Source organism: Macadamia integrifolia, chromosome 8 (assembly GCF_013358625.1).
Source record: "Macadamia integrifolia cultivar HAES 741 chromosome 8, SCU_Mint_v3, whole genome shotgun sequence".
NCBI classification, from domain to species: domain Eukaryota; kingdom Viridiplantae; phylum Streptophyta; class Magnoliopsida; order Proteales; family Proteaceae; genus Macadamia; species Macadamia integrifolia.
The window spans coordinates 7,617,996-7,645,228 of NC_056564.1; the positions used below are offsets into that span (position 1 = coordinate 7,617,996).

General features: G+C 38.4%; 2 protein-coding genes across 6 annotated transcripts; both read left to right on the forward strand.

Moving 5' to 3' along the window:
* Positions 1 to 3,801, forward strand: LOC122085951 (pentatricopeptide repeat-containing protein At2g36240-like). 2 transcript variants are annotated; one of them, XM_042654579.1, is made up of 3 exons: positions 1 to 1,822; positions 2,406 to 2,623; positions 3,137 to 3,801. In XM_042654579.1, exon 1 carries the CDS (start codon positions 81 to 83, stop codon positions 1,536 to 1,538), a length of 1,458 nt encoding a protein of 485 aa, XP_042510513.1. In that variant the 5' UTR covers positions 1 to 80; the 3' UTR covers positions 1,539 to 1,822; positions 2,406 to 2,623; positions 3,137 to 3,801. The 2 variants fall into 2 exon arrangements, with proteins under 2 accessions (XP_042510513.1, XP_042510512.1); XM_042654578.1 differs by lacking the exon at positions 2,406 to 2,623.
* Positions 3,802 to 4,828: 1,027 nt separating this feature from the next.
* Positions 4,829 to 26,421, forward strand: LOC122086248 (uncharacterized protein At5g03900, chloroplastic). 4 transcript variants are annotated; one of them, XR_006142366.1, is made up of 16 exons: positions 4,829 to 5,225; positions 5,347 to 5,515; positions 5,607 to 6,387; positions 9,518 to 9,625; positions 9,723 to 9,823; positions 10,448 to 10,528; positions 13,236 to 13,308; positions 13,402 to 13,467; positions 17,331 to 17,420; positions 17,675 to 17,740; positions 20,689 to 20,831; positions 20,942 to 21,028; positions 21,117 to 21,180; positions 23,695 to 23,838; positions 25,823 to 26,017; positions 26,064 to 26,421. XR_006142366.1 is itself a non-coding variant. In XM_042654989.1 (15 exons), the coding sequence occupies exons 3-15, from the start codon at positions 5,980 to 5,982 to the stop codon at positions 25,964 to 25,966; spliced, it is 1,575 nt and encodes a 524-aa protein (XP_042510923.1). In that variant the 5' UTR covers positions 4,829 to 5,225; positions 5,347 to 5,515; positions 5,607 to 5,979; the 3' UTR covers positions 25,967 to 26,046. The 4 variants fall into 4 exon arrangements, 1 of the variants encoding a protein (XP_042510923.1); XR_006142367.1 differs by having other exon boundaries at positions 5,393 to 5,515; XM_042654989.1 differs by lacking the exon at positions 26,064 to 26,421 and having other exon boundaries at positions 25,823 to 26,046.
* The last annotated feature ends 812 nt before the right edge of the window (positions 26,422 to 27,233 follow it).

A 27,233-nucleotide genomic window follows, 5' to 3' on the forward strand; every position in this document is an offset into this window, starting at 1 on the left:
GACGGTTTACACGTTAAAGAGGCCTAAGAGCAAAAGCAGAAGCGAAGAATTTGTTCTCTAACCCTTCAACGCTCCATAAAATGGCCTTCAGAAAGCTCCCAAAGCCGATGACCATGTTGAAATCTCTACAGACTCCTTCAGCTATTATCACCACAAAAGAAACCCCTAAACTCATCCCTCTCCCAAGTGTATCTCTATCTCTCACTTTTCAAGAACAGCTCCTGCAATTCCTTAGAACCCATCTTAAAACCCCATTCACTCCTCACGTCCTCCTCAACTTCCTCAAGAAAAAGCTACACTACCACCCCAATTTCACCCAATTTGACATCCACATCTTCCAGTGGACTTCGGAGATTGATTCTTTCCGCCACGGTCACTCTACCTATGAGTGGATGATCAAAACCCTAGCAATCACCGACAGGTTTGATGATCTCCAATCCGTCCTTGAAGGTATGATATCAAACCCATGTCCATGCTCCGATGGAATTTTTTCATGCCCTAGGACGGAACCCATTTTCAGATTCGTCATCAATTTTTACTGTAGAGTTGGACGATTAGATGAGGCGTTGGTTGCATTTGAGAATATGCGGAAATTAATTGATGGAAAACCTACTGTTATTGTCTACAATATACTGACCAATGGGTTTGTGAAATCGAGACAACACGAGAAGGCTTTGGAATTATATGGTAGGATGCTTAAGGATAAGGTTAAACCAGATGTAGTCACCTTCAATATATTGATAAGCAGCTACTGTCGGAATTCGCAGTTTGAGCTGGCTGTGGATGTGTTTAAAGAAATGAGAGTTAAGGGTTGTAACCCTAATGTGGTCAGTTTCAATACTCTGATCAAGGGATTTCTTAGAGAGAAGAAGTTTAAAGAGGGAATTAGTATGGCTTATGAGATGCTTGATCTGGGTTGTGGGTTCTCAAGTGTGACGTGCGAGGTTCTGCTTGATGGACTCTGTAGTGAAGGTAGAGTTTTGGAAGCTTGTGATCTCTTGATCGACTTCTCAAGAAAAGGAGCTGTACCTCGTGAGTTCGACTTCTTAAATGTTATTGAGGGGCTCTGTGTGAAAGGCAAGGTTGATAGAGCGCTGGAAATGGTGGATGAGTTGTGGGCAGAAGGGAAGTTCCCGAGTCCGGTTGCTTGCACTACTTTGATAGAAGGTCTGAGGGTAACAGGAAAGATAGAGGAAGCGTTCACATTCATGGAGAGAATGCTAAAGGAGGGGATAGTCCCAGATGGTGTAACATATAATTGTCTTCTCCAAGCTCTCTGTGATGCAGGAAGGACAACAAATGCAAATAAATTGAAGATATTAGCTGCAAAAAAGAGTTTGGATCCTGATGGTGCAACATATAATATATTGGTTTCTGGGTATTCCAGGGAAGGTAGAATGAAGGAGGGGGAAGTGTTGTTGGATGAGATGTTGGATAGAGGATTTATTCCTGATCTTGCTAGTTATAACAGGCTAAAGGATGGGCTTTGTGTTGGAAAGAAATTTGTTATTCACCAGAGAAACGTTAGGGGTGGGTGAACAGAAAAAAGTATTGCATTTGGTACTGCACCAACCATTTTGGACACTAGTTTGGTTCCCTGCTATTGTGCCAGTGGTCAAGTAGAAATGATCTGTGGCAGGCTACTTTGCCTCATATATGTATAATATTTGATATGAAGAAGCGATCTTACTAGAAGAAGACATACACAAATTGAGCAGTTATTTAGAGGTCTATTTGAGCCTTGGAAGGGCGATGAATGAAAATAACAGAGAGAACAGAGAAATTCAATAGGAGTGTATTGTTGCTTCTCATTCTAAATGAGGTATGTTTTTACATAGTTGTGAACTCTCACTGCCTTTCGTAGGATGCAATTGTAACGCATGAATAACCTGGACTAATAGAATGGTCCATAGATTGTAAACAACCACATCACATGTTCTTGAATACGATGGGAAGTACTCTGTATAGAGTGATTGAACAGTTAAACTGATTCTCTGTCCAATGGAATTGACACTGCATTTACTTGGGTCACCTAGGTAGCTCATTAGTTCCTGAAACTAAAGAGTAGAGGACCAGAGGACCCCTCATATACAGAACATCTAGCTGGAAAAATCTACTGGTTTATATATTCACCGGACACCTCCTTACTACTAGTGAAAGACCATGGAATGCATGGGAAGAGAGGAGGCGCCTTTGAACAAATAAGGGAAAAGGTTCTATGAAGGTGTAGGCCATAACACAAGAAGCCAGGGCCTCAGCTGGTTGTAGTGAGGTCTCGGGATCATATCTTGTCTTCAGGGGAAGGGGTATTGGAGGGTTTAGGAAGGGCTAAAATATATAATTTATCTTTTATATTAAAAAATGTTTCTGCCATGCCCATATCCAAAAGCCTTAACAACATGCAGGGACTTTGATTAGAGAAGGTATGTTGTGAAGCATTGGTAGTGTAAGATCGGTAAGATCCTTGTGCAAATGTATGGAGAGCCAATGGTGCAGGTTAAGCAGACAATCAGAATTGATTCTGTTATTGTTACTAGGAATGACAAAATTAGTTTGGAAATGGACAAGTAATGGGAAGCTCTCAACAATGTCGGTTATAATCATTTGATAAATTAAAAGCCAGGTACTTCATTTTCTAATTTGAACTTTGGCATTTGGAACTTACATTGGGCTGTCAAAGATATAATGCCTGTAAAAGAAGAGGTTCTGGAATATATTTTGAGTAATCCCACTTACCCTGTTAATGGGCTAGGTGTTGTTTTTATATTACTGATATGGGAGAGCTGTTACAGTTGGATAAGAATGAAATTTGAAAAATTGTTACAACAGATAAACATTGAACAAATCGTAACTGTTTCCGCAACTTGTTGAATGGGTCAAGCTTGAGTTTAAAATATAAATTCGAAATTTAAATTCAAAACTGAAATTTCATTTCAAAACTGAATCCTTAACAATGCTGAGAATTCATACGTATTTTAGTGATCCCTTGTTGATATTATTCATGTGAGATGAAAATTTGCTATTAGTATTCCTTATATTGAAAGTTCGTGTTTGGTGTGGCATTACTTCTGAGACTTTGGATTATTCACTCTTCCAGTTTGATTCGTTAAAGCACTCTGGTTTGGTTCTATGTTAGGTCTTTAGATGTGATTTTGAAGGGAGATGATTGGAAGATTGGGTTAAAAGCTTGCTTAAGCAGGTGAATGAAAAACCTGGAAGACAATTGCCAACCTTTTTCTCAAGGTGCAGTGATCATGTGGTGCTTTGGGAATGCTCATACCAAAAAATGAAAAAAATTCAAGACAGTGCTTGTGATCCATCTCATGAATTTAAGGGTGAAAAGTACTGTGACAGATATTTGTAAATTGGATCATGGTTGTTTGTACCTTTCCACTGTAATGATGTTGTTGTTCGTAGGACTTCTCCCCTATTTAGGGTATTTGAAAACATAGGGGTTAAGAATGGTAAGGGAGCTGCTGTAGCTGTGATTATAGATGGTGGAGGATAATTTTTGAGGGCCTTGTAGAGGTTGTATATCTGAATTCCCCTGAAGAAATTGCAGCTCTAGGAATTAAAATTGCTCTGCAAATTTGTGTAACAGAAAATCTAAGGTGGCAGTGAAGGAATTTTGATCAACCTTGGAAAGCAAGATATCTACTTATGGGATTCTTGAGCATGATGCACAAGTTTCCTATTACTCTTGTAAATCAAATGAGTGTGCTGATAAGGCTTGGAAAGTTTAGTGTAAAGCATTGTAACCAGAACTCATGTTGGTATTATGTAATTTCATGGTTGTGCTCAGCATTGCTTGATGGTCTATCTTATATAACTTTTATCCACTTTGGCTGTGTTTGTTTGTCAAGAAATTGATGGAAAAGAAAAGTGTAGCGACAATAGTGGGGAAAAAAAAAAGAAGGAATTTTTCTTTGTTGTTTGGATTGTAAAGAGATAACTTTCTTTTCTTCTCTTTTCTTTTGGCGACAAACATAGTCTTAAGTATTGGTTTTTGTTGTCAAACAAACAAGAAAAAGACCCGGTATTTTTCTGCCACATTAATAGATGATTCAGTGGTTGGCCATTGAATAGGGAATTTGGCTCTTCTCTAGAGTGTCCATTGTCCAGGTCTTGCCCATGGTTATCTGGGCGAATGCCACGTGACGATGATCCAACATTTTAAGAGAGGGTGTGGAGAATGAAGCGTTGACAAAGGTGCGGATTATGGGGCGTTAAGAATCATTGGATCATCGTCTAGACATGTGACGTTCGTCCATGTAGTTATGGACAAGACCTGGGCGATGGGACTTTAGGAGAGGAGATGAAGCCTTGAATAGGAGTCCAAATTATCTGTAGTGAGTAGTGAGGTGCAATGAGCATTCAACGATGGGGATGTACGCTTACGGCATCTCATCACATAAGATTTTGATGCATTGAATAGAGGAATGCTTGGATGCGTCACTTGTCAAAAGTAAATAATAAATAGTGAATTCTCTCATCAATGTTTATGTTGAGAGCCTTCTCAATATATCTCTAAGTAAGTAACAAGGTAGATACCAATGGAGTTGATAGTCTAGTGGTGAAAATGTCCTCAATTCATCATCACTCGAGTTAACCGATTGTGGGTTTGAGTTTTGACATGCCCATTGAAGCGTTGGTTTTGCAGAGGTTGCGCAAAAAATCGTATTTACCGTTTTCTTGTTGTTTGAAAAGTTTTTTAACCGTTGGAAGATTCCAGCATGCAAATTTGAAATTGCAATTTTCTTCAGGCTCCGGCACCCTTTTGTTTTTTCCCCGTTGCGCCTCCCATATTAAAATCTTGCCCAGATAAAATTCAAAATGGGTCGGCGATAAAATTTCTGGAGAGAGCGCGGAGTGGGGATTGTAGACAACCACTTTCCCGCTGTGCAGTGGCGTGGGGAGCGTAGGGCAGTGAGATAGAAAGAAGATACGTCGCCGACTCCGACAACTATCTCAGACTGAGTTTGCAGATCCACAGTCACCTGAAGAGAGGTGTATTGTGGTCATTTCGAAGGGAGGATAAGCAAGTCGTGTTAGCAGACTCGTTTGCTCTCAAGGCAAGCGGGAGTGCGGAATTGATAAGAACTGTGTTTTGACTCGTCATCTTCGATCCAAGACCAAGTTTCAGACGCTTCTCCGGCGAGTTTCTTTTTTCTTTTTTTGGCTCTCTCTGTCTGTTTAGTTTCTTCGTGTCTCCGGTACTTTGAAGGGTCAGTTGCTTATTTCGTTTTCATAGAAACAATCCTCAAGAACTCATTCTAATTTTTTTCTGTTATTTCCGCTAGATAGATTTGCATCTCATTGAATGATTACTTAGTGGAAATTTTCTAGGTCTAAATTCATCTCAACATTTTGGCTGATCTGGATTTACTTCTAGAACGGACGAAGATCATGCAAAGAGGAAGATGCCCTGTTTCCATCAATTTTGGTTCTGGCTCTTGTTTTCCTACTTGATTCTTCATTTCGGAGATAGGTTTTACCTTCTGGCAAACAAAGTTCTGTAAGTATATCTCTGTCTCTCCCATTTTCTGCCTCCTAATTTTCTCTCTTTTCTTTCTTTTTCTAACGACTGGAAATTTTCTTTTCTTTAGTTTTCTTGATTAACAAACATAGATATTAGAGGCGGTAGGCATTGTCCAATCTTCTCAGTTCGCACAAGGCCCACAATTGTAGAAGGGTAATTCAGTAAATTGAATCATAGAGCTCCTACTGTGAGAGTGTGATATACATGACTTGCCAAACGGAATGGATCTGAGGCGTCCGTTGTGTAGTATTTTCTTGGTCATCGGGTGGGTTTGATGGATGCGTTCGCACAAGAAACCGAATCCAAAAGGTGGAGAAAACTTGAACCACTCGATATATATCAAGAAATCTCGATAAAAAGCGCTTTGTCTCTCTCGGTCGTTCTCTTCCCTATTCACTCTGTGTCTCATCCATGGCGAAATCTTGAAACTCTTTTCAGTCATGGCTTCCATAGCCACCTGTTTCGCGGTGACAGCGAAGACGAAGTCTCGTCATAGTTCTTATCACACCCTGTCTTTAAAGTCCTCATTATTTTGCAGTTCTTTACGTTTTAATACTTCGACCTTTCATACTTCAATTCTGCTTCAGAATGCTTATAGATTTCAGAACCCGAGAGTTCCCTTTCCTGTTATCAGAGCAGGCATCGAAATTCCTGATGCAATTAAACCTGGGAATTCTTTTGAAACCGATAAGTTGCCGTCAAATGTTCGAAATCGAGCAATGAAGGCAGTTGATTCCTGTGGAGGCAGAGTTACTATCGGAGATGTGGCAAGTAAAGCGGGTCTCAAGTTGAATGAATCTCAGAAAGCATTGCAGGCGCTCGCCGCCGATGCTGGTGGATTTTTGGAGGTACTTATTGGGAACTCTCTACTACCCCCTTTCGCAAGGTTTTCACGGCTTTCTATACGGAGTTCAATTTTTCGTTCCTACAAATTTATGCCATTCTTTTGCAGAAGTGTGAATGCTGATTTTTCCAATTTGAAAAGGGGGAAAAAGTAGAAATTAAACGTCATTAGATTATTTTTTTATTTGAAGACTTCGTTTTTCTGCGTTTGCTACTTTGAAATTAACTTCCACTAGCATGCTTCGAACTTCATGGGGTTAATAAATTACTAATGGCTGCGAAGAAGCTTCCAATAAAGAATTGAACATCACAGTACAAAATGGAAGAGTTTTAGTTTAAGTATCAGAATTTGAAAGCAAATTTCCATTTAAGAAATATTGCTATGCCTAGAAGCTAATGGACTCTCAAAACTTCGGTTGAAGTGAGCTCTCGAACTTGGGAAACAGTTGTGGTTAGGTGGAGTTATTTTACATCACTAATGCGGGTAGAAAATTTATTTAATTGACACATGTCATAAATCTACACTTGGGATAAGATTTTGTTGAGTTTGATGGCATCTAATTTGTTTTTTTACTGTTACAACTGTTGCGAATGGAAGAAATAATTCCTGACAGTGTAGAATAGTCATTTCTGATCTCTATAAACCTGTTTCTTGGTATGTTTGCAATGTGCAAGATATCAATGCCAGAAAGCTGGAAAACATTTGTGAAACAAATGACAGCCAAAATAACTGGCTACTAAGCTATACCATCACTGCAAATGACTTACCAATCCTTCCAAACTATTGAGAACTTCCTTGTTAGGGCAGAATATGAATAATGATGACAATTCAAGTGCATTGGTATGAATGACAATAGAAAATTTGGGAGATATACTTTTCCTTCTTGGATGGAGTTTTAGTAACAGAAGAGAAATTTCATCTATAATGGCTTAATATGAAAAAGTTTGGTTAGGCACAACTGAAAGGCTACAATTGCTGAAAAGAACGATTTAATTAATGAGCAGTTCTTCACATCTTGTAGTTAGCTTTAGGCAAGTACCGAACAAAGCATGTAACATTAAGCTAGTCACAATCCTTTGTGGAAAATCCTGAAGCCACTGTAGTTGGTCTATTGGAATTTGATGCTCTAGCCAAGCTGTAGAAATCCTTAAAAACCTCTTCTTTGCATTTTGGGAAACTTGTCTGATATTAGCAATTACATAACCTTTTTGCCCCCCACACGCCCCCCCCCTCAAAATAAAAAAAAAAACAAAAAGAAGAAGAATCTCCATGAAAGTTCATTTGAATTGAGATCCAAGCAATCATTCTCTGGGATTTCTCCAACTGCATGAATGGAGTCATGGAATCGAGAAAGAAATAATTGTTATAAATAAATAAATAAATAAATAAATATGAGGAACATACAATGTAGACCTTCACAAAATTATGTCGGGGAAGAAATTTATTTGCTGAGTTTGCTGTGCCACCATAAATTGGTTCCCTGGATAATCTAGGATCTCACTGAACAAGATTTTTGAACCATACGTTCAGCAAAAGTTCCAAACCACATGTTTCTTTAATAATGTGGCGAAGTTTCTGGAATCTCTATCTTCTTCTCCCTGACTACTAGCATTACTTGAGGTTTGCTCTGCAAGGTTAGGATCCTAGAAGTGTTTTTAAGCTCCATTTAATTGATCCTCCTTGTTATTTGACTTACCTGCACGTTCAAAGAGAAAGAAAATATTCCTACATTTTATGTTATTTATTTTTTATTTCTCCATCAAGATTCGGCCTAAAGTGCTTATTTGTTTGTGCTTATCATGGATGATTTAACCAGGAACATTCAAAACTAGTTCATATGGTGTATACTCTTTGCTGATGAAATTATTCTGGTGGATTCGACAAAAGCAGGGATTACTAAGTTGGAGTTATAGAGATCAAACTTGGAAACAAGAGGTCATAACTTCTAAGATAAGTAGATCAAAGACGGAGTATATGATGTGTACCTTTAGTCACACTATGATGAATAATGATATAGTGAAAATGGAGGAGAGAGAGACCGCAAAGTGACTTTTTGATATCTGGGGTCAACTTAAATAAAGAAGGCGACATAGAGGATGATATTTCACAGAGAATTAAAATGAGATGGATGAAGTGGAGGCTGTTTTTGGAGTGTTGTGTGATCGACAAAATTCTTTTAAAGCTTAAAGGAAAGTCTTATAGGACTATAGTACAACCAACTATGATGTATGGGGCAAATTGTTGGGCAATTAAGAAGTGCTACATAGGTAAGATATTATAGCTGAGATGAGGGTGTTAAGATGGATGTGCAGCAAAATTAGGAAGTAAGGAATGATCATATTAGATCCGACTTGAGAGAGTTGCCCCAATCCATGATAAGCTCTGAAAGAGTCGTTTCAGGTGGTATGACTATGTTCAACGAGTTCTAGAGATGCACCGGTATGGAGGAGTAATCTGATTTAGATTGAAGGAGCTAAAAGAGCTCGGGCTAGGCCTAAAATGACCGTAGGAGAAGTAGTGAGGAAACTTGTCCCAAGTCTGACCTTAGACTGAGCTGATTGGAGGGCAAGGATCCATGTAGTTGACCCAACTTAGCTGAGTTTTTTTCTGACTTGCTGTTGTTGTGTTATTTTCCTTTTATTTTCAGTTTTCTTATTTGGTCTTTTGCACGGATCAATGTATCTGAATATTTTTTTTTTTTGAATCTTCTCATCTTTTGCTGTGATGTTGGTCATATTTTTATGCATTTTAATGTTACTGTGAACCAAATGGTTCAGTCCACCATAAAACAGCTACTAGGGGCCTGAAGTTTATTTTCCAGCACCCTCATTTAGGTTGATCATTTGGTTTTATTGTCTTAGATTGGTTTCTGATCTTGTTAAAGAAGATGAATAGTTTTGATATGCTATATTGGAAGGATTCTTTATCATGCTATTCAAAATTTAATGTGTCTTCATGGTCGTTTATTTCTGTGTTCATGCATCTAGAAACTGATGAATTTGGATTTCGTAGGTTCTGACCCTTTTGAATGGAAGCATTTGAAAGGGTAGGCTACCTTTTGTGTTTTTAATTTTCATTGGCTCTTTGAAGTTCTTGATTTGTAAGTGCAATCCTTTTTAAGATCGTGTTGACAGGTCTCAGATGAAGGAGATGTTCTTTATGTTTTCCCAAAGGATTATCGCTCAAAGCTTTATGCGAAATCCTTCAGGATGAGAGTTGAACCTTGGCTTGGAAAAGCAAAGGTATTGATAAATCCTTAATGTCACCTAGACATTTATGAATATTATGAGTTTTATCCTTATTAAAATTTATGATAGAGGCTGATCTGTATTTTTACAGTCTGCGGTTGAGTATTTGATTAGGGTATCCTTTGGGACAGCTCTAATTGCTTCAATTGTAATTGTCTACACCACAATCATTGCTCTTCTGTCAAGTAGAAGGTATTTAGTTTTGGCCTAAATACTTATGCTCTTTGCACTCTGTTGGCTGCATTTGGATTACTTTTCAATATTTGAGATTTGCTAAGCACCATATTCTGGATTAGAATCTGATTTTTTGGGCTTATTTTGGGAATCAGCATATTTGGAATTGATAATCTTAAACATTTTTCATAAAAACAGACCCTCAACCAGGCTTTGTTGGAGGTTATGGTTTGGGGTTTCAACTGGTGACTGGTAATCGATGATCAGCAACCAGTAACCCCAGACAGTGGGAGGTTTGGGCTGGAGTAGGTTTTGTCGGGAGATAGAGTGTATATTGAAATCGCAATGGTGGTATGTGGATTCATATGGTATATTTGAGGGGTTAAAATGCCGTCCTCAGTTTAGCGAGGAATCCTGGCATTCTATTTCCACCAGCACTCCTCCCAATGGCTTTACGAATGGTGGAAATGGACCCAATTCAAACATTATCTTAATCTAGTTTGTATTGATGGTGCATCTTGACCTTTTCTTTTCCCTTTCCTCTAGTTATCTCATGTCAATATTTTTCTTTTTCCATATTGAACCAAATGTAACAGGAAGATATTGGCTACATTAACTTTTTGTATCTTTCGTTGGTGACAGTGAAGAAGACAATCGTGGAAGACGTGGCAGGTCATATGATTCAGGCTTCACTTTTTTCTTTCGTCCATCTGATTTGTTTTGGTAATATTTTCTGTTTGACATAATCTTGACTTGTAGTTGTTTATCATCTATTAGTTTTAAATATGGAGAAAAGAACCCTGCCCGCTTGTGTGTGTTTACGCCTAGCATGCTGGCATGTACCTCCGCCAGCGGGCAGTGTTCTCTTGCCCTTTAAATATATATGGTAACTCTTTTAAGCTTGTATTATTAGTAGTAGTCATTTTATTTGAACATCTATCTATCGGTCCAAAATAGCAAAGTCAAGTTGATGCAACAGCACTCCGATGGATCGACCCAAGCCTGCTCCAGAACCCGGATCAAGACCCAGATCCAATTTGGGTTCCAAGTTACTAATTTGGATTCTAAGTTTAATAGAATATTTAGGATTTTATTTTTATTTGAGAATATTTGTTCCCTATTTGAGTCCTTAGTTGTTTCTTTATTTTGTTAGCTTAGGTGTAGGAGATTTTATTTCTATCTTAGTTTTTTATTTTTAATTAGAAGGTTTTTAATTTTATTTTATTTTATATTGGACATGTAATTCATGGGAAGAATAGTTGATTATTGAAGAAAAATTAAGTTGTGAACCTAGTGCCTGCGTGGCTGCCTCTCTTCCCCCTTCCCCCTTCTTCGTCTTCGTCTTCGTCTTCTTCTCCTGCGTGGCTGCCTCTCTTCCCCCTTCCCCCTTCTTCGTCTTCGTCTTCGTCTTCTTCTTCTTCTTCTTCTTCTTCTTCTTCTTCTTTCTCTCTTCTTTTCCCTCCAAACTCTGTGCATTTGATCTTCACTCTGAGGTTTTTTAAGCCTTAGCAATTCAGATCTGAATGTGACCTCTGCTGTGAGTTACAAGACTGATTTCAGGCCTGATTTCTACTCTCCCGCCAGGTTCTGTTTCAGGTTCTTCCCGCGCCATTCCCACCTGCAGATCCAAGTGTCTATATTGTGGGTTTGATAGAGCCTCTTCTTGAGAATCTTCACCTAAAATTGCAGGCCAAAGAAAGGCCGATTGAAAGAGTTCTCTCAAACATTAAGTCTTCCTCTTCCGCTGGAATCCCTAAGCAGCAGAGATGTCTTGAGGTCGAGGACATCCCACGGTTGCCCTTTAATCTCATCTTTATATTTTGATTTCCAAACTACCCCTCAAACCCCTTGACTCTTGTCCTTTAGTATTTGCCTTTTGTGTAAAAGTTCCTCTTTTGTTTTACCCCCATATTAATGCCCCTTCCATTCCCCACTTTATTACAACTTGCCATTGAGTTACCTTCCATTCCAAGAATACCCCCTCCCCTTTATACATTACACTCTTCTTCTAAAGTGGGAATTCAAAAGTCTTCTAGGTCTTTGTCCTTTGTGTTAAAAGTCCCTCTTTTGTTTTACTCCCTTATTGTTGCCCCCTACTTTAACCTCTAATTTACACCCTGCCATCAAGTTGAGTGTTGTTCCTAGTTTGTCCCTAGCCAATAAATAATTATCCCTTTCATATCCTATTGTTTCTTTATTTGCTAATATCTTCTTGAGGATTCTGGATATATTACAAAACTGCCATTGATTCTGATATTTGCCCTATATATATTTAATTGGGCCCACATCCAATCGGGTTGGTTTCTTCGTGGGGCCCACCGGCCCCGCATTACAAGTGATTTGGTAGATGTCTTAAACATGGCCAATTCATACACATTTAAGTGAAAATTCTTTTGAGAGTATAAAAAGATGTCAAAATTTTTAGAATGTTTTTTAAAGAGTTCCCCTAAAAATATCAACTATTTTTTTTGATCTGCATATAGAGATGAGGACCTAGGGAATTGATAATCATACCTCTTCGTGCACTTCTTAAAAAAAAAAAAAAAAAAAATAGGGGGAGGATCTTAACTCAAGTGAACCTAGACGTTTGCTGTGCAGGCCCAAAAGAGTTATAATAAGATATGCGCAGACACTAGCTTTGTCTGGATTGACGCCTTGGTGCCTTAATTTTTGCCCCACCCTCAACCGCCTTGGTTCGCTTAGGTGCCGTGACAACTATGCCATGGATGAAAGGCACCACAAAAGACTAGAGTTTTATCAACAAAATGTGCATGTCATATGGGTTAGGAATGGAGAAACCCTCAATTATTACAGCCTCCACTGCTTCGGAGAATATGGTGCTTAGCACCTCCATAACAAGAATGAAGAGGAAAGGGAAAATTGGATCCCCTTGTACTCGAAAGAAATAATGACACTGTCAATAAGGATACAAACATCCTGCCAGAGAGTAACAAAATTTCATTAACTTCCTTGTTTCTTGTGTTGATTGCTTTTTGCTCAAGAAGTATAGGAAATACTTCTCTCTTTTCTTTTCTTCTTCCTTTTTTTTTTTTTTTTTTTTTTTTTTAATGTAATAAAATAAGTTGGAAATAAACATTGAAATTGGATTTAAAGTCTTATATTCTCACCTGCTTTGTATATATAATATTTGAAGTTTTGCTAAGTATCTTGACTTCTTGTATGATACATGCCATTATTACATGATAACTAAACCGATATACCAGCTGTATTGCATTATTTTTGTGGTGCTGATACAATATAAGTATGGTTTTTTAGCCATCCAAACTCTGTTCTAAATCAACATGTTCCATATGACTAAACGGCAACTGGAAGTATGGAAAGTATCATATAGGATTTTGTTTTAATTTATTCATGTTATCAGATTGATTTTTACCATTATGTGTGTCTCTAACGTATGTATGTTTGGTAGGTATTGGGATCCGTATTACTACAGGAGGCGGCAGATAAGAACAGACGATGATGGAATGAATTTTATTGAATCTGTAATGTGAAGTTGGCTCATTTTCTTGTACTTCTCTGCATGCATTTCCCAACTCTGAAGTAATATCAATTTTGTCGGTGCTAATTATGTGTAGGTTTTCTCATTTGTGTTTGGCGATGGTGATCCAAATCAAGGTATTGAAGAAGAAAGGTGGAAGTTGGTAATACCTTGAGCATATTTTTGTACAATTTTTCTTGTACTAATCTACCCTTTCACTAATCTCCAAATTGCTTTTAGTGCATGTGTTTGCTCATTGTATGCACTCCTGTGAGTATTATTGTTGTCATTGCAAATACATGACTATTCTGGTAAAGTTCTTAGCCAAGATAGTGCAAGCTTAATATATGATATGTGGACATGTCTTTATGTGTATAATGGTAAAGGTACCGGAGGGGGTGGGGTTGGCAATCACCTATGTGCAACCATGGTTACGTTTTCTATTGATGTTGCATAATTATCTCTCTTTTTGGTGGAAAAGCAAGAATAAATGAAGTTCCATTAGTGTTGAGACAACCATAAAAGGGTAAAAGGGTTTATCCTTGATCCGGAGGCAAATGCTATGAGCACTCTACGTAAAGAGAAAACAAACATAATGGCCAATTAGAGTTGGTTATTTCTTTTATGAAATATCCATTTGTGTTGTATTTTTATCAATAAGAGCAATGTGGGAGATGCAGGTGTATCATTAAAATTGAGGAGGACCATCTAACAGCCCACGCTTCATGCAGCAGAGTTTTGGACAACAAGGACAAAGAATTTATACAATGAGTATAGGTCAAATGAGGATGTTGAGAAAGAGTTCAAGTTCCACGCAAAATATTTTGATTTTGACATTTATCGAAACAAAATATAGAGCAATATTGAAAGCATACAATATTTCAGTCAAAATTTTGTGTTTCGCCTAAATTTTGACCTATTTCGCTGGTTTCGGTAGGAAACCTTGGGAAAACTGTGATATTTGTGATTTTTGGCCAAATCACTCCCGTTGAAGTGTGGAACAAGTTGTTGGGAAGCATTTGTTGGGCTGTTGTGGACAACTTTGAGTGTTTCTTCAGTCATACTATGATATGGCCAGCATTTGTGATACAATCAGATGATAATTTGCTTCAGTGGCAGCTACGTGGTTTTGATCCTGCCTGGAACTCGATGTGGTACTAGGACGTCAGGATGGGCATAGGGTGACTTGCTTGTATTCTTGACCCTCATATCTTTGACTCTTTGTAATGAACCATGTGTATAACATTTGATAACTATGAAATGATTTATAATTTTATGTCTATTGATTCCTAATGCATATTTAAGTTGTTTTAATCAAATACATGTGTTCTATTACTAAATTTTGAGTGGAATAAGCCATATTAGAGAATGTATATAATAGCGTACAACATATACTACCAAACTAGGTTCGAAGTCAAACTACCATTTTGGGCGCATGTGTGTGTGTGTGTGTGTGTGTATTTAATTAAGGATTCCATTAGAAGTATGCACTGGTGGGAACTTTGGGACTTAGTAGGAGAACCAATAGGTGAAAAATGGACTTACACTACAGAACATCAATTAAGATATGCCCCTGAAGAACATAGCTTACAAGTCATAAATGGAGAAATTTCTTTTTTAAACTAGACGGAGGGCAATAGGATGTGTTGGGGACCAATGTAATTGTCAACCACGGTGCTGTTTCACTTTACCTTTTAATGTAAGGCTAGGTATTGAACATCCCTGACCCCAGTTAGGATCACCAGTTAACCCCCAACAAGTACTGACTTCAGAACTGATATTGTCCACTATGGGGTCTCAAACTCCAATTGAGTCTAGGCCTAGATGGGGTGAATCAACCCTCCAAACCCCAAGTCAAAATATTAAGTTGTTTTCAAGTTACCTTGGTTCTTGATTTTAGGGTTTAATTGGGAAGATTTCTGGTAGAGGACACACCAGACTTTAGAACACCAGCAATTCACAGTTGAGTGGAGGTTTCCGTGAGCAAGGTTTGTTCTTCGAAACTTGGGCAGCAACAGGTGGTGGAGTTGGGAGATCAAAGGCCTGGAAGGGTTTAGCAAGAAACCCTTCAAATGAGAACTATAGGTTTTGGATGAACCCTCCTTCAACCAGCAACACGTGACAGCCCAGTGGGATATGTTCAATTAAAATATGGAACTCCAGCTGTAGACTACAGTATCGATTTCTCTCAGGTTTGCAGGAAAAATAAATCTCAGAATAGAGTGTTGATAGGAAGAAGAAGAAGGGGATAGAATGGGTTGAGCCTCTCACTCTTCCCTGGGACTCTCACCCTCTCTTAGGGCTTTCACCTCACCGGTTCACCGCATCCCACAGCTATATTTTGAAGACAAACTTTTTTTTCTCAAAACTCAATCTGTTGGTGATTAACCCCTCTTCTTGTATTTATAAAATATATCAATTACAAAGTTGAGCTTCCCCATGCATGGATGCCTCTTGTCAAAAATAGAAACTAAATATATGTATTGCTATTACATGAAATAGAAAGAAAGGAGACTGGGGACTTGTTAATAATAACTAACTAGTAGTTACATAAAAACAAAAAGTTTGAAAATAAAAGATAAGTTAAAATATCTCAGCAATCCTCTTCCACGCCAATCACCCTTGGGACCCATAGAATCTTCTAGAAGCACTCCCATACGTGACAAATATGGGCTGAGACACTGTTCACGTGAACAATACCGTGAACAGTGTTTTGGTCTTCAAATTTCTCTTCATATCAATCTCCACAGCTGTGATGGGGCCCACTCGTAATCTGAGAATATCTCCTCCAGCCATAGTTCTAAATTTCCGAGATTTTGGTAGAAAATTTTGATGGTTTCGACCCACCCCGAGATTTCCAAGTTTTGGAAGTTTTGACCCTAATTTTGGAAATTTCATCCTAAATTTCTAGAAATAGTGCCCCCACTTCCCCTTTTCACCCCCGCCCCCCCAAAAAAAAAAAACTGGTTTTGACCAGGTTTCGGAAGTTTCGACCTAAATTTCAGTTTGGTTGAAACCTGAGATTTAGAATGGATGCTCCAGCTGCTGGCTCGATATAGCAGAATATGAATCAAATATGGCTGAACTCGAATGGAATTAATGGGCAGAATTTGATCCATGATATGGGCCAAATATTGGCCTACTTTAGACCTCAATTGATGGACTTGGACTGCATATCACCTTTAGTTGAGGTTGAAATTGGAGGTTTACTTTGAAGTTCTTATTTGGGGGTTCCAGAGTAATTATAAAGTAAAGTTGTGAAGTGCAAGGCAACATGTGCGCCTTATTGATTTTGGGTGCACTCTTGTGAAAATAAACATGTATGATATGTTAAATCAATCTGAGTCCTAGTCCTACATAGGCTGATTACTATTTGATTTCTACCACAGGTAAACAAGTGAGCAACCACTTAAAATTGTGGAATTAACAAGTAAAAACATCATGACCAGCACATTAGGCAATGATAAATGCTGAACATTAATGCTATTGACTACCGAAAAAAGGATAATAGCAACTCATATACCCATGGCATGATTAAAAGTTGAAATTTAGTTTGAAGTATTAGCTATTAATACGCGATCACCAAAGATTATATCCCAAGGCAGCTCCAAGGGTTGCCAACACTTGTGAAAATTTGCGTTGTTGCTTTGGCACAAACTTTAAGTGCGACTTGTTTTCCAGCTGAAGCAGCACACAAAGGAGCATTGAGGTGCACGCCTCACTGATGCATTGCTCCTGTCCACAAGTTGAGGTGTAACCATGTGCCTCGAATTGCCTTGTGCCTAAGGCGTGCACAGTGCCCCACTGCGCTTTTATGGCACTGGGGGCTCCCTTGACCTTAATAATGAGTATTCTGATGCATGTGATTTCTTCCTTTAATATATTAATATATCATATTTAACCCATCTGATTATATTTGATTGATAATCTCCAAAAGGGGAAAGTTTTATATATTCCATTTAGTTGATAAACTAATTTAAGTCATTATCTTTCTTGTTCCTCATTATCCTGGAATTTTCTTCGCAGATTGGACAATACATAGCTTCAAATGGGGGAGTCATCACAGCAGAAGAGCTTGCTCCATATCTTGATGTTCCACCAACAGCAGAAACTGTGGTAATTCTTCTGCTGGTTTTTCAAAGAAGACACAAATTTTTTGTTTTGCTTTTGTATCTAGATTGCTTGTTTGCGATGAGATTTATTCAGGGTACAAGGTCGTGAAGAGTATATTTTCAAATGTGACTACAATTTTTGCGTAGGTTGTAACAGGAAGGACAAAACCAGAATTCTACTATTGATGCTCCATTCAATTTCCATTTTAGATAATTGTTTTTTAATTTTAACATTATTTCCTTTTCATGGTGCTACAGAATGATGAATCTTACATTTTGCCTGTGTTATTACGGTTTGATGGTCAACCAGAAGTGGATGAAGAGGTGCGTTCAGTTAAGTTGTTTTAGTATTTGAGACACAATTTAAGAGGTTCTCTCCACATAATTGTGTTAAATCAACTGTGTTCTTTCAAAACCATTGCTATGCCTTAGATCAAGGATGCTACCATGTTTACTTAGCATAATTAGTGGTTTTCTCTTGATATGCTATGAGCTCCCTACTGTTACTAAATCCCACCTGTTCAGGGGAAAGGCAGAACTACTTCCCCCCCTCCCCCCCATCTCCTCTCCTCCTTTTATGGGTTGGCCACAAACTAAGTTTTCTCAAATAAGCATCGAACTAGATTTGTAACTTTACCATAATTGGTTTGATTTTACTATTTCCTACTTTTAAGTACTATTACCTTTTAGGGCTGTTTTGGTATGATTTCTATTTTAATTTCATGGGGTGATTTCATTTTTGGAAGTAGTTTGGTTTGATTTTACTATTTCCTACCGTTACCAAATCCCACTCTATTTCGCACTGCTTTTTAATAGCACGTGGTAAACAATGGTTCTTTGATGGGCAAAGCAGTAATTTCTACCTTACGAAATAAAAACACTGAAAGAGCCATTGGTCTTGTTCTCCTCCTTGATCCATAGCCCAACACAAAATGAGCTGCAGAGACTATCCTCGTTCCTCACGGACCCTGTTGCCTATTCTCCTATGCAGCAGCAGTTGTGTCTCTGCAAGCTTCGCCAGATAATGGGCTTGAGAACGAGACCAAAGACTTCAATTTCAATACTCTCTTTCTCTCCTGCACAAAAAGCCACCTCACCAAATGCGCCTCCATGTGCTTCTTCTAGTTTTGGGAATGCCCAGAACATCTTCTTCTCAACCAGGCTTATCAAGCTATATGATTACGTTGGCAATATCGTCTCCTCTCGCCTTTCCTTCGAACGAATTCGTAAGAAAAATATCTTTGCCTGGAATTCGATGATCTCCAGTTATGTTCGTAATGGTCGTTTCCATTAAGCGCTGGACTGCTACTACCAACTGCTCACAACATCGAGTGCTCAACTTGATTTCTTTGCTTCCCCTGTTGTGTTGAAAGCTTGTAATGATCTAGGTGATGGTAGGAAGTTCGTTGTTGGGTTTTGGCCTGGATGTCTTCGTGGCTGCTTCGTTGATTTATATGTATTCAAGGCTTGGCTCATGGGTGATGTGCACAAGGTGTTTAATAAATGCCTGTTCGAGATTTGGGGATGGGGTCATAGAATGCAACGATTTCTGAAATTTGTCAAAATCGGAAGGCCACAGAGGCGTTGGATGTGTTTGACAATATGAGCTCAGAAGGGGTGAAGATGGACTTTGTTACTGTCTCAAGAGTTCTTCCTGTTTGTGCTCCTTTGAAGATTTTTTTTAATGGGAATGTTGATTCACATGTATGTTATCAAGCATGGGTTGGAGTTTGATGTGTTTGTGTCCAATACTTTTGATTTCCTGGAATTCTATAACAGGCTATACTCAAAATGATCTTGCAAGTGAGGCAGTTGGGGTTTGCCACATGCTTGAAGGCTGCAGGGGAATAATACTAGACCAAGATACATTGGTAAGCATTCTGTCAGCATTCTCCCACGTAGGAACCTTGCAACATCGTATGGGAATCCATGGCTGAGCAATCAGCATCAGTCTCCATGTGGACTTTTTTGTGGGTACTTGTCTTATAGACATGTACTCCAAAATCCAAATGTGGTAGGTTAGATGATGCTATGTACTTCCTTGAAGTGCCTTAGAGGAGTTCAGTCCCATGGAATGATGTCATATCAAGTCATGGAATTCATGGACATGGTGAGAAAGCACTAATGCTTTACCATAAAATGCAAGATTTTGGGGGGGGGGGGTGGTGGTTGAGAGAGAATCTATTCTCAGAATTTGAACTACCAGATGAATTTCTTATTCTTGAAATATTTCAGATTGATGAAACCAAAACAATTTAATTTCTTGACCAAAAATCTATTTGTTGACTATTTCATGAAATCAATCGAAATTGAAATAGATACCAAAACAGCCCTTAGTAAAGAGAGGAAATCAGGAATAATTTTATATCCTCAACATTATCAGTTACAGATAAAGAAGAGCTTGGATGGAAGAAACCCATTCTACCCACCTTACTTTGCAAAAGGTTGGGCAGACCTTGATGAGTCACTTGGATCCAAAAGTGCAACTTGGTGCCTTAGTGTTCTTTTCATTAAATAAGATCACCACTAAGGGCTTCCAAGCTAGATGCAACTTTCTATTTTTCCAGCCTTTCACTTCTTTCAATCTTTTGCAGAAAGAAATTATGTTTTCTGGTGTCTTGTAGTTTGGTTTCTCCATTTTATATGGTTGACACAACCATAGGTTATTTTCAGTTGGGATAAGGCTGAGTTTGTTGTTGTTGATAGGTTATTTTCAGGTGTTGGATAATTTGTGTCTGAGATTCCTATTTACTTACACACTTATTTGTTGAATTGGGTGTTAATTTACGTCGAGCAATTTCTAATTCATTACTCCCATGTATGAAGCCTTCTAAATATTGGATTTTGGAACAAAATCATTGAATACAACCTTGCCGACCCAGCAACCCTTTTGGCCTTTGTACTTGTGCTTATGCGTTTAATTGATAGTGTCAATTGATTCTTTGTTCTCTTTCAAACACTAGTAAATTCTATGGATTTACTGGGCTTCTCCTTTTCCACTTATTTGCTTTACTTATTTTTTTCCCTTTAGTGGCGTTGGCTGGACTTCTCTGTTGGAATTATTCTTTGTTTATGGTGGCAAAATTAGTGTCTAAAAGTTTTTTAATTTCTGCCACATTCTAATTGTGAGTCTTTTCGTTTTGTCAAACTATCTTATGATTTCTTTCAACTATATGGGCCCTCATCTATTGTAGTGCCAGACAAAGATTTGCTTACATTGTTAACATGCTGGTTCAAGAGATATTTTCAATCACATAAACATTGTTGTGCAGGGGAATATCCTTTATCGATTTCCTTCACTACAACGAACAGCTTCTTCTCAAAGGGTTGGGAGGAGGGAATATGTTGGGAAAAGATGGGCTGATTGGGTTGGAGGGGTCGAGAAATTTTTCAAGGAGAAGAAATGGCAATTTAGGTTTTCCTCCCCTTTCATTCCCCCTCCCTAAGAAAGGGAAATGCCAAGTTTGAAATTTGGCTTGTATCAATAGCTCTGTTTTCTAATGTGGGTACTTGGTGACTTTGCAGTAAAACAGGGACCTCAGAGAAGGCAATGGTTATAGGTTTGGGTGGGCTTAATCTTTTTGGAGTTATTATTCTTGGTACCATGCTGAAGTATGATTCTTGTTTCCCTACTTTTTGTCTCTATGGTCATTCTCATATTTTGCATCTCTAACCTCTCTGCTTTCACTTTTATTTGTAGGAACACTAGGGTTACACCAAGTGGGTTTATTTCATATGTTGCTGACATATTTCCTTTGCTTCAGGTGTGATCTGGTGTTTTCTATAAAGACTAATGCTTTACTTTACAAAGTTTTGCACTTCATATTATCCTTTGAGTTTGTAAATTTCACTACCATTTGGCTTTAGTAGTCATTATCCTATAGCAGAATCGTGTTTGATTATTACTTAAAAACCAAAGGTCCATGGTAATGATGCCGACACGATGGATCATGATCAATGTTGGATTAGCACCATTAAGGCCAAGGACTCTTGAAGGGTGGGTTGGGGTTCTTCTATCTGAGCCATAGCTCTGATACCACTTAATGCAGGAGTAGATTACAAGAAGCTACCCTAACAGTTTATAACCCCAAACAATACAAATAGGAGTAGGAAACAAAGAAATAAGACCATCAAATAAACCCCCAAGGATACAATACCAATACAGGAGCAAAACCGACACAAAACCCAACCTGATAGGAGAGAGAAAGACCTACTATAGAGCTGGAGAGGGAAAGGTGCGGCCAGGTCTGTAGGAGTCCGATTGAGCTGCACTCTTGGGCATAGATAGTCCCTAGGGAGGGTACAAAAACCCCCAAAGTTGAGAGGATTCTGACGACTGGTTGTGAAGTTACAAGCTTTCTTGATTTTCTGACCTAGGAGAGAAAAAACTGAGAAGAACCTTAAAGAACAGCAGTTGAATGCTTCCAACAGTGACTAGGTAAGGATCGTGGGACCCTTATGAGGCTTGGAATACCCTGATTGAAGACCTGGCTGAATAGAGTACAGAAGAGAGAGAGAGAGAGGAGATCGATCTCTCTCCTATTCCCACTAGGATTGCTGATCGATTCTGATTTCTACAAACTTTTATCAGAATCTGAATTATAGCTCTTGAATGTTACAGCAAATAAAATAGAAAAAGAAGAATAAAATAGATAGGGGGTTGAGAAGAGTGAAATAAAATAAAAGAAGTGGCTATCTCAGCCTAGGCTTCTCACCCACAGCTATCTTAGCTGCTTTAAGCATTTAGTTGCAAACTTTCTTTCATTCAAATCTAAAATTATAAGTACATAAGCTCCTTTATTTATAGAGGGCAGAATAGCAATCAAACTATTACTAGGAGCTAGTTTCCCAACAGGACTAGACACTCCTACTTCATCAAACTTTTCGAAGCACACATACTAGGAGCTAGTTTCCCAACAGGACTAGACACTCCTACTTCAACTAGGAGCTAGTTTCCCAATAAAAGTAGACACTCCTATTCAAAATTGGACTTGGAATAATAGACCTATGTGGAAAACAAATAGAGTCCTAAGACAATTTGGACTCGACATACCACTTACTCAATTTGATGGGTCCAATGGCCCGCTAATTAATTAAACACTACTACTAATTATTCCCCTAGCCAATGGGCCCAATTGGCCCTTATTTGTACTTAGCCACTCAGGTGGACAAGTAGGGGTCGGCTGGCTTCTTGGCTGACCCTAGCCACTCAGGTGGACTAAGGCTGGACCCTTCTTCCTCTCGTATTTTCTTCCATAATGTGCATCTACATCACCAAGCCTTTTATTTCAAGGGAATGATCAAATGTTGATAACTTTAGGTCAGTTTTGTGTAAAGAAGATGCTTTCCAAATTACAGCAAGCAACATTCATGATTCATCCAATTAGTTCAACAACAATGGCCCACTGTGCCAGGCAGATAAATATGTCAACAAGGGTGAGAGAGTTTGGACTAGATATCCCCGGGGGAGAGGGGGGTTTAAATGGATGATAATCCACTCCAATAGTGCCCATTGTGGTGGGCATGTTGAGGGAACTTGACAGGTATGGGACCAAGGAGGGCTGTAGTCTAGAAAGACTGTTATACCCACAATTTCTATTCTTATGATAAGTGATGATCTTTAAGAAATTCTCTTAAGTTCTTTAAATTGGAGATAGAATTGGATACATTTTGTATTTCTTCACCACACTATCCTTTGCAGTCATTTTCTATTGACCGGGTTAGCATTTGATAGGGTCTTATCAGAAACCCCATTGCATTTCACTGTGCTCTGGAAGGACACTAGGTGGTGGGACAGGTTTTCCAGTTTTGTTATTTCAGCTGTAATGGGTTTTTATTCTTCAATTCCATGATGATTTGTGATGGATTTGGGTTATTAGCACTTGAGATAGGGTCCTACTTGGGTCATAAAAACCCATCTTGAACCCACCATATTGTCATCCTAGTTTGAAGCCTAATAGAACATGTATGTCATTTTCATGTATTTTTTTGGACTTGTTTTAGCATTATTATATATGATCAATTTCTATTTTTGGTTGATATTCGTAACATGGCAAAAGAACTCATAATTGATACACTGAATTTTTCTGAGTCAATTCCTTTGGACTATTTCCTCTTACTCATTCCTGTTAAATGGATTTTATTCTGATTCAGTTTTTTCACTGATTGCTTGAAGCTGGAAATTTGTATGTAGAAAAATAAAATCGCGAAACTTTGATTATGCTCATTGTTTCTTCTCACATTTTTCTCTCAAGTGAATAATGATAAAATTTCTGCAGATCTATGCTGGCTCCTTTTTTGCAATTCCTCTGTTCCGCTGGTTCCTCGTTCGCAAGAGAAATGCTGAAATAGAGAAGAGGAATCAGGCAAGGGAACAGCGAGCTCGGGCACTTGAGTTGCCAGACTTGCCTCTGAGGCGAAAGGTAACTGTAGAAAATAGGGAATATTTCTTCCACTTATTTTTCTTGCAAAACTGTCATGTTTGTTGTGGAAAACTATTTTGTTCAAGTGTGATGGATGGTCATTCATTATATATTTTCCAACACCAGTTTTCTTCCCCCAACTTATTCAGTTGTACTTGACTTGTGTTTTATGAAAATTTTAATAGAAACCTTAAAAATGCAAATTTTGAAAATTCAGACTTGCCTTTCAACTGAAACATTGCCTTGAAGTCTAAAACTTGGTAGATTTTACCTTTTCATTTTCTTTCCCGTAGGATGGTGTACATTAGGAAAATGATTCCAATCCCTGTTAATGTTTATATTTTACAACCACTTGGAGTTGGCTTTTCTCCTGCTCTTTTCTTCTGCCCTCTTTCTTTTCCTTAAGGCTGTATTTAGTTGTCAAGAAAATTTTAACCCCTTTGTTGAAATCAAGAGAATGTTATATATGGTATAAAAATGAGGTAAGTAACACATCTCATTTTATTGTGATTTCCCAGTTTCTGGTGGTTCAGAGAAGTTGTCATTTGCACCTTTCCTACTCACTTTCCTGTTTGCTTTTGTGCAAGAGCGTGTGAAAACACAAAAAGGGGGTGCTCACTTACTTTTTCATTTTCTTTCACTTAATCAACCACCAAACATCAAAATTGGAAAATATATCATTTTTTCCCTGTTTCCGTTCACTTTCTCACTCTCACATTATCTTGAAAAATCAAACAGCCTAAAGCAACTCCCCCAACCTCCAATATGTGGGAGTAACAAAGGCAGTCTTTCTGACAGTGACTGTGTCCCTATATCCATCCTTGCAACTCTTTTTCTGACAGTAATGAGACCTTTGTTGTTGTTGTTGTTGTTGTTTATAATGAGTGGGGAAAAATGCCACCCAACTAGGGAGGGCTTACTTGATGGCCCACATAATTATGCCATCATGTCAGTATCCAATTCTCCATTGGATGGATGGGGAAAATTCTGGATTAATGTGCACCCACGTATGTCCATGTACCCTGTGTATTTTTTCAGCTGTCCATGTATTGGCATGCGCCCTCCTATAGCCATTTGACCAACCCCCTTTGGGCTAACAAGTTGACATGTGGGCAGGGGACCATGGGGTATACCTGTCCACAAATTTTGGGCCCCATCCAAGATGCCAAGTTGGGCTGCTGAGGGAGCCCTTCCTTTGGTGCACTAGGAAACAATCATCATCATCCTCCCTTTTGCTCATAACATGTTTTGTAGATCCCCAGGTCATGTTTAAAGCCAAATTAGACGACTATATATATTAAACTTGTTCCAAAGTTCGTAATACGAAATCATGTTTTAACATTCATTTGCAGGCCATGATTATCTTTTTGTCATTATCATGCTTAAAATAACAACAAACTGCTACAATATTGGTCAAAAAACAGTAGACATGAAGATGGGGATGGTGACAATAACAATTACAGTAACAATAATATGATGATAATGATAACAATTTAGGAGTTAGAATTACTCAAAATGTTCCTGCACCCAACTTATCTACTTTATTAGTGTTGGTTTCTTTATATTTGTTGCCACCTCCACATTTGCATAATCACTCTCATCGGCGTCATCAACTGTTTCATCTTTGTTGAGCTAAAAAAGTTATCTGCACACTACTCTTTTTCTTTTTTTTTTCTAAATAAATATACTCTGCATGCATGTACTTGCAAACTTTTCATGCCTGATATGGATTTAAGCACACAGATGAAATTTTTACTATGTGATCTGTCAATGGTGTACTTACAAACTTTTCAAGATTTAAAGACTTGGTGGGTCGAGTCAGGGCTTGATTTCCCTATATTTTTCTTCCACCATTGCGCATTTCATTATGAAATGTTGGATTTGCATAGATTTAGTTCATTGTGAGAAGTAAGGTCAATTCCCTTCCATTTTATATTCCTAGGTGTGAGGTATGGCACTAACTTGTTTATGCTCACAATCACAGCTTCTAGGTGCTCGAGACATGGCTCAACGGACTGTAATTGGGCCAGAGCGTATTGTATATAGTACAGAGAGGGACTTGTATGACCAAGACTATGAGGCCCGAGAGTGGGACCAGAGATTTCGGGAGATCGAGAGATCTGATTGAGGCTCAGCAGGTCTCATATTTCTTGTGCCATTTCATTTTATACCATAGCAGGTGATGATTAACAACAGAAAGAATAAAAGATTTTATACCATAGCAGGTGATGATTAACCAAAAAAAAAAAAAGGTGAGATGCCTATCAAGGGGTTGCAGTAAAGTTTTATTGTACCTTCTGTATATTATGTTTGCCACACGCATGCAATAGGCAAGAAGTGGGGAAGGTGGGAGTAGGCCAGCTGTAATGGGATTTTGTTTGTCAATATTATTTGCAAACCCAAACATTTAAGAGCATTCTATCACCTGCTCCATTAATCAGCTGTTATATTGTTTTTCATTAGATCAGAGACTGTTCCTCCCAGAAGGGGAAAGAAGGGTGGGTTGGAGGGCTTGGGTATGGTACTATAATGTACTTTTAGCCACCAAAATGAGAAATGGAAACATGGAAGATATCTTTCAAATTTTCTGGCAGATTAGTGATTAGTAATTTCTCACTGTTTGTCCGATACTTTGTTCATGTATCATTTATCTTTGCACATTTTTCTGTGTTGACATGTGAAATGACATGATTTACTCTCGTTGAAAAACAAGTGTAATACTACAAGGGTAAAATAGTAAATCCAATGTTACACCTCCAACTCTCTCCAGCTACCGCAGATGGATAGGAGAGAATTAATGCCTTGGAAAGTTTTAAATGCACTGAGGAGTTAAAGGGGAAGCCATTTCTCTTTTAGACGGCTTCTGTCAGCAGGTGAGAACACTAACGCGCCAAAACCTCAAAGCTCAGTTCTACCATAGGGGGAGAGAACTTAGGCAATTCTCATTGTATTCAAATCTATGCGATTTTGTTTATACTTTTAATTTATTCCCTTTGGACATTGTTCATGCAGCTACACGAATGATTACAGTAATGGTAAAGAGGTTTTTGAGCCGGGGCATGGTAGGCTGGCATTTCTATGTCTCTCTCTCTTTTCATATGAATTGATCTTGCTGTCCTATATACGATATTGTTTTGTCACGTTTTATTCATGCGCTTCTTGCTTCATGTGTTTCCTGCTTAGAGAACCCCTCTACCTCCCAGGTTTAGATCCTCTCCAGTTGGGTTGTGGCTGGAGAGGGACCCGCAAGCAGCTGGAGAGTATATGAATCCCTCCCCCAAGAGGAAATGGTTGGTTTTGAATTTTCAAAAGATGGCTTGTTAGATTAGCTGCAGTGGAAATAAGTGCAATTTATGAGATAATTCTAGTCGGCCCATTGTCTTTCCCACTCCTTT